General features: G+C 53.7%; 1 protein-coding gene across 5 annotated transcripts in view; it reads left to right on the forward strand.

The window, feature by feature from the left end:
* Window positions 1–6934, forward strand: part of TNS1 (tensin 1) — a 165411-nt gene extending 158477 nt beyond the window's left edge. For all 5 annotated transcript variants that reach the window (XM_045560112.1, XM_045560114.1, XM_045560111.1 and 2 more), the window contains 5 exons: window positions 802–873; window positions 1134–1302; window positions 1998–2066; window positions 2515–2547; window positions 6181–6934. In XM_045560112.1, the coding sequence (XP_045416068.1) occupies window positions 802–873; window positions 1134–1302; window positions 1998–2066; window positions 2515–2547; window positions 6181–6325 (488 nt within the window). In that variant the 3' untranslated portion in view covers window positions 6326–6934. The remainder of the gene's footprint in view (window positions 1–801; window positions 874–1133; window positions 1303–1997; window positions 2067–2514; window positions 2548–6180) is intronic.
* Window positions 6935–7632: the final 698 nt, after the last annotated feature.

Below are 7632 nucleotides of genomic sequence, written 5' to 3' on the forward strand. Positions count from 1 at the left end.
GTGTGTAAACGAGTGGTTCTCAAAGTGTGGTCCCAGACTAGCAGCTTCAGCATCTCCTGGGAACTTGTTAAAAATGCAAATATTCTCAGGCTGACCTAATCAGAAACTCTGGATTGGGCCAGAAATCTGTATTTTAACAAGTCTGCACACCAAAGTCTGAGAAACACTGGTGTAAACAATTCTCAATTCTTATTTTTTTCTGATTAAAAAATAATTAATATATAGTTGACAAATAAAAATTGTATCAGGTATGGCATACAACATGGTGTTTAAATATATATACATTGTGAAATGGTTAAATCAAGCTATTGCATCCATCACTCAATTCTTATTAATATTGAAATTATAGCTATGTTGCATCAATGGTTTATTGAATTAGGGGAATTAGGGCACTTATTGATCTACACAAAGACACATCAATGCAAAACAACAGCAACACCAGTTGCCTCTTGAAGGCTTGCTTTTTGCTAAGCACTGGGCTAAAAACTACATAGAGTATCTCAAACACTCAGTGACATGGCTACTATCATCATCACCTCTGTTTTATGGATACTTAGCAAGTGCTGGGGTGAGGGTTTGAGCTCAGCTCTGCTGGACTCCAGAGCTCTCAGCCAGCGTGCTGGATACTTAGAGTAATCTTTAGACATTCATGCAGAACTGGCCCCAGGGCTGACTGCCAGGGCCTGTTATGAGAAGCAGTGCCCCTCGCATGAGGTATTTGCAGAGCTCACCTTAGGCCCAGCCAAACCTTTGCTTCTTTCCAGCTCTAGGGTTTTAATTCCAGCTGAATTTTTGTCTCAGACCCCACAGATGAATCGAAAGATAGCTCTGGCCCTGCTAACTCAACCGCCGACCTGCTGAAGCAAGGGGCAGGTGAGTGGTCACCTGAGGCGGGATCCCTGCCCAGGCCCTTCTTTCTGAACCCCTCCCACCCTGGCCCCTCCTGCAGGTGCAGGCTGGACGCCTCTCTCAGACCCAGACGTCTCTGGGCAGATCACATTTCTATGTGCAGATGCCTTGGCCCAAGGCTGGCCTGAAATTCACCTGCTACCTTCTCCCTGAGGAATGGACCTGGGGTCTTGTCTCCACCCACCCCAGCTACCATGACTCCTCCTTGGGTTGGTTTCTTCCAGCCTGCAACGTGCTCTTTGTTAACTCTGTGGACATGGAGTCCCTCACTGGGCCCCAGGCCATCTCCAAAGCCACATCTGAGACATTGGCTGCTGATCCTACGCCAGCTGCCACCATCGTTCACTTCAAGGTCTCTGCCCAGGGAATCACTCTGACTGACAACCAGAGAAAGTAAGACTCCTCTCCCTGTGTCTGTGTTGGACTGTCCTTCATGTGACCCACTCAGCCACCCATCTACCCATGGATCCATCCCTTGCACCCATCTACTCACCTACCCACCCATCCGTCTTGCCTCCATCTTCCACCTACCTGGCTACTCATCCATCCATCCATCCAGCCGTCCACTTGCTCACCCTCTCACCAGTTGATCCACCCATCCCTGCATCCATTCACCCCCATCTATCCTCCCCACCCGTTTGTCCCTTCATCCATCTGTGTCTCCACCCACGTATCCATCCACCTACCCATCCACCCTTCTACCAGGATCTGCCTGCATCAGCTATACAGCTGTAAACTCAAGTGCTACTAAGCCGCTGCTTCCTCAGAGCAGAGCCTTCCTCTTGGACTCTCTCCTAACAGTGTCCCGGCTCCTTTCCTTCCTCCAGGGCCCCCTCCCCCCATTTCTCATTCCTTAGTGTTAGTTTCTTCCTTCCTTTCCCAGCCTGAAGCATTTGGGACATATCCCTATGGCACATCTGTCTGTGTCTGTCCCCAGTGAGCAGCTCAGGCTGTCTTGCATAAGCAAGAGGCTGTGTGACCTACGACAGCCACAGGTGGTAGAGAGGTGGCCTGAGCTGCAGGTGGAAGGAGGGGAGAAGCAGTCGCTTGGGTGCTCATTCTCTGTTTCTCTGATCTTTGTGCGGCAGGCTCTTCTTCAGACGACACTACCCCCTCAACACTGTCACCTTCTGTGACTTGGATCCACAGGAAAGAAAGTAAGTTTCTTGCAGACACCTTGCCTTCTTCCACTCAGCTCTTTAACACTGAAGTCTGTGTGTGGGAGCGTGTGTGCAGGTGTGTGCGGGTGTGTGCATGTGTGTGCACCTGCATTCCTGGTTCAGCTGGAAGAGCTGCCCGTGTGTGAGGAGTTGTGTGGGGCGTCTTTTGAGTCGTCCGACCTCAGATGTGGAGACCCTCCTGGGGACTCAGTGCCACTTCCACCCCCTCTGCCTGTCTCCGACCCTGAATCTGCTTTGCTCCACGTCGGGGAGGGCACTTGGGAGGCCACAGCGTTCTCTCTGCCTTGAATGCCCCCGCGTGATCTTGGGAGGCTCCTGTGCCTGGGAATGGGGCCACTTTTGCCTCTGCAGAGGTCTGGTGTGGGCGGGCTGGGCTCCAGGGGAGGGAATCGCGATTTACCCTGCCCTGTCCTCCTCTCCGCAGGTGGATGAAAACAGAGGGAGGCGCCCCTGCTAAGTAAGTGTGGCTTCTTTACCCCACCTGACCGCTGGCCTTTGTGCTCCCTGTTGAGGGGAGCAGGGGGCAGGTTTGGGATCCAGGGCCAGCGGGTAGGGAGAGGCAGATGGGACCTGTGTGTAGAGGTCACTCAGTTTTGGAGAAAAGCTTGACAAGGCAGCCAGGCCTTTGGCCTTGTCCTGCCTCAAGGCCAGAGTCCCCGTCTCTAGCCTGGCCACCCTCTCCTCGGATCAGAACCAGCAGGGATTTCGGGAAGTGGATAGAAAACTGAGTTTTGTGAGAGGTGATGGCCGTGGGGAACGGGGTGTTTAAATGATCTTTTCTGCCCAAATCCTTGCTGCTTCTGTTCCTATTTTTGCTTTCTTGGTGAGGTTCTGTGCGTCTCGTGGCTGGGCTAGACCTCCCCATCAGAATGTGGGCGCCCATGTCTGAGTTCTGGGGATGGCCCTGGGGCCTGCGGTGGGTCCTTTCATCCATTCGGCATATCCCGGGTGCGTCTGAGGGGCTCAGAGCTGCCCGGGACCCCGACTCCACCCTCAGGAGGCCCACGGGCACGGCAGATAAGACAAGCGTATAAACAGCACTACGATGTTTCTGTGGTTTTCAAACTGTGTTGCAAGGAACCTTAGGACCCTGGGGTTGCAACTAAGCTGCTCAGAAGGGAGGGCAAACCCTGTTACTATTATCAGACAGAAGCAGGATTTTCTCAACATCACAAACCCCAAACCAAGTATGGGAATACCCTGGGGTCTGAAGCTGACATGAGACTGTCACTGTGATTTGTAATTCACATTTCACTTGGATGGGCTCATCCCAACAGCCCGTTTTCCTCACTGATTTACTTTATAGTGGGTAAACATTATGCTTTTGAATCGATACATTTGTAGCCATAAAATACTTCTTTCACCTTTATATATTTGGACTTCCTACAAGATTGTTTTGGAAAAAGAAAACCTTTCACTGTTATTTTTAAAGAAGAACCATTGCTGGATGAGATGCAGCAGGAAGTATAGCTCCCCTCCGGGCGCTAATGCAGGCGTGCACGTCCGGCAGGGAGAAGCGGGAGAGGTTTGAGGAAAGAACAGATATTTTTAAGTGGGTCTTAAAAGGCAGGTACAATTTGGACAGGTCCAAATGAGTGTGGGATGAGGAGAGAGACTGTTTCTGGGGGAGGGGCTGGCAGCAAGCCCCCTGCAGGCAGGAGAGGGTCTGGCTCCTGGGAGGCTGATACATATTTGTTCAATGAAGAAATGAAAGAACAGAGGTTGTGCAGGGGGGAGTCAGGAAGAGGCTGCAGGGAGGCCACCTCAGTCAGAATGCCTGGGATGCACTAGCCGTCTGTCGCATGATCCACCGTGGGGATTTCAGAGGGGCCACATGGGATGGAGGGGTCCACAAGGGGTCCAGTCCCGGCGTCTCCTTGTGTCTCTGCCGGCCAAGCAGGCAGCCATAACTTCGTGTCTGCAGGTGCTCGGGCTCCCCTCTCCGTGAGGGGCACAGGTGTCAGGGACAGAGGGGAGCTGGGCCCCATGCTGCAAATCCCTCATTTTGGTCCCTTCAGGAGCTGCTTTTGGGCTGAGCTTCCTGCCAAGGAGGCTTAGATGGGTGGGGCAGCAGCTGCAGGGAGAGGCTGAGGGGACAGACACCTTGGGTGTGGCCGGTGAGGGACTAGGGTGAGCGAGTGAGGCATAAGCTCTCTGGCTGGCTCCCTGGCCTTGGCCACTGACCTTTCTTGCCTGGATCCACCCCACCCCCACCCCCCCGCAGATGGCAGCGCTGGGCGCCTTGGAGCTGCCGGGGAAATAAACAGAAGGGGAGAGCAGGTGTGCTCATGGCCAGTGTGGGGCCGGGGCTCCATCCGGGCAGATACCAGCAGCTGGGGAGGCACTCTGGGAGGTGCCCCTCACTCCTCCCGACCACCCCCGTAGCACAGGGCCTGAGCCAGGCCAGGAAAGGAGGTGCTGGGGGCTGCTCTGTGGACCCCGCTTCCCACACCCAGGCGTTACCCCAGGCCTTTGGTCCTGTGTTCCCGGCCCCTGAAACAAAGCTGTGAGAGCAGAGCTGTAGGACATGCAGGGCTCTGTGTGTGTGTGTGTGTGTGTGTGTGTGTGTGTGTGTGTGTTTGGGGGAGTGCATGTGTGCGTGGCATGTATAGTGTGCATATGTGAATGGGATGTGTGTATATGGTGGGTCTGTATGTGTAGCATGTGTGTATGTATATATGGTGTATGTGTTGTGTGTGTATATATGTATGGTGTGTGTATGTGCACGGTGTGGTAGGTGTTATGTGTGTGGTGTATGTGTATGTGCTATGTGTGGTGTGTATATGTGCACGGTGTGGTAGGTGTTATGTATGTGGTGTGTATGTATGTGTATGTGCTATGTTTGGTGTGTTATGTTTGTATGTGGTATGTATGTATTGTGTGTGTGGTATGTGTTTGTATTGTGTATGTGTGTGGTATTTATGTGTTGTATGTATGTGTAGTGTGTGTGGTGTGTATGTGTGTATATGTGTATGTGTGTGGGGTGTGCAGTGTATGTATGTGTTGTATATGTGTATGTGTGTGGTGTGTATGTGTGTGGTGTATGTGTTGCATATATGTTTATATGTGTATGTGTGTTGTGCATGTGTGCATGGTGTGTGTGTATGCATGTGTGGGTGGGGTGCATGTTGTGTGTGTTGTGTGTGTGTGGTGTGTATACGTGTTTGTGTGTGTTGTGTGTGTGTTGTGTATGCGTGTGGTGTGTGTTGGTATGTGTGTGTTATGTGTGTGTTGTGTGTGTTGTCTGTATGTGTGTGTGCTGTGTGTATGTGTCTGTGGTGTATGTATTGTGTATGTGTGTATGTGTGTGTTGTGTATGCGTGTGGTGTGTGTGTGTGCATGCAAAAACACACACGCAGCAGCCGGCAGAACCCGACCTTGCTAATTGTAGCGGCCGTGGTCCAGTCCTAGGGAGAGGGGTGTCCATCGGAATCTGCAGCTGTCCTGATTTCCCCATCTCACTGTAATTAGCAACACGCCGGCTGGGAGGGGAGCTGGGCTCACATTCTGTTCTCTGCCCTCGTATTTTTAACTCTGTTTTGCAGAGGGAATGCTAGGTCACTCAGTCACGGTGCGGGTGGGGGATGAGTGTGGGGCGGGTGAGGGGTCCACTTCCCTTCCTACTCTCTGGGATCCCAAGCCTCTTGAGCACAGGAAAAATAAGTGCGTGTATGTTGAGGGGTGACCCGCTTGTCCTTTTGTGTCCCTCTGACCTCGGGGTGTCTGAGGAGGCCAAGCCCTTTGCAGGCAGACGGCGTTGTCTTCGTTTGCTTGTGCGCTGTGTGCAGGAACAGTCGGTACGGGTGGGGCTGGGATGGGCAGGAGAGAAGCCCGTCCGGGAATGTTCCGTTTTATTTTGGTCTCCTCCCCACCCCTCACTGTGCAGTCTTGTCACTTCCAGCTCCCCTCCCACCCCTCAAAGTGGGACTCTGTGGTCAGTGGGTGGAGAGAGGTGTCTCGTGGGCCTCCCCAGGCCCTGCTGCTCGGCAGGTGGGAGGGGTGGCCTGGCCGAGCCCACTCGCTCACTTGGGCTGCTCTCCAGGCCGGGGCTGCTCTTGCCCCCCTCATGCCCCCCCTCCCACCCCTACAGGCTCTTTGGCTTCGTGGCCCGGAAGCAGGGCAGCACCACGGACAACGCCTGCCACCTCTTCGCGGAGCTTGACCCCAACCAGCCAGCCTCTGCCATTGTCAACTTCGTCTCCAAGGTCATGCTGAGTGCCGGCCAGAAGAGATGAGCCCACCCCTTGCCCTGGGCCAGTGCAGTGGGGACGGGGCCCATGGGGAGGGGACCCAGGAATCCTGACCATCCTTGAATCCAGAAGGAGGACTTTGGGCCAATTTTGGAGAAGGAGAGAAGAAAGTGCAACATGGGGAGAGGGAAGTGAATTGCAGAGGGAAGGGGGGAAGAGAGGAAGACAGAAAGAGAAAGACGGTGGAGAAGAACTCAGATCCCCTGGGTGATGGAAACTGCAAAAACCCAAAGCCTCCCAAACTAACCAGGTCCCCCTAACTTCCCCTTCCCCGCTCCTAGAGGAGAAGGAACAAGCCTCCTTGGGGATCCATATTTTTTGGGGAATGGAAAAGCAACTGCTTTCAAGGAAAAATCAAGCTTTTTCTGGCCACCTGTGGGCTAGGTTGTCAAACCAAACAGAACCAGAGTGGGACATCAAGTGGGGGAACTTTCTCTTTTAAAGTATCTCAGACCCGAGGCACCTCAGGTCCCTTCGCTGTGCCTCTGATGTATTGTTGTGTGGGTGTGTGTGTGTCTGCACCCACACCTCACATGTTGATTCATACTCGCCTCTGTCGGCTAGAATTATAAACAGCTGTCCTCGTCTGTGTCCCATGTGTTTGCAGACACAATGTCCAAAGGTTAGGGTTGGGGGTGACAGGGCTGCAGGGAGGGACAGAAACCCTCTTTTCAGGAGCACCCAAGCTACGGGTAACAGAGGCTCTCTCTCCTGGTCCCTGCACCTGCACCTGCACTCTCGGGGCCCTTGGTGCCACCAGCCTTTCTCCTCTACAAAGACCCCAGCAGGAGTGGGCGTAGCCACCCCTGCGGCTTATCCCGTTCTGCCTTAACTGGGAGGTGGGAGCTTTGGTTTGAGGAGGTGGAGATACGTGTGTCTGTGGCCTCGGGGAAGAGCTCTGCCAGGAAGGACAGCTGCTGAGCTCGGGGCCTCTGCCCTGAGGCGTTTAGCCCAGCAGCAAAGAAGACAGGTCACCCCCGCTGGTGCCACCCCCGGACTCTGCCTTAGCTCCCACCTCTTGGCCCTGTTCTTGGGTTTCATGCCCCAGAACCAGCCTTATTGCAGACTTGCTTATCTGCATGATGCCTTTTTGGGGTTGGAGAGCGAGCGTTCCTGCTCTGCCGTGCCCTATTCTGTCCGTCCTACAGGGTCCCCATGCTGGGGTTCATCCTGGGCACCTGTTTCCTGCTCAGCGAGGCCCAGGGGAGGATCCTGTAGTCTTTGTCCTCCCCTCAGTACATGTTCTGGGGTCTGACTTCTGCAGGCCTGGGCTGCCCAGGGTGACAGCAGCA

The sequence above is a fragment of the Lemur catta genome, chromosome 8, assembly GCF_020740605.2.
Source record: "Lemur catta isolate mLemCat1 chromosome 8, mLemCat1.pri, whole genome shotgun sequence".
In the NCBI taxonomy this organism is placed as follows: domain Eukaryota; kingdom Metazoa; phylum Chordata; class Mammalia; order Primates; family Lemuridae; genus Lemur; species Lemur catta.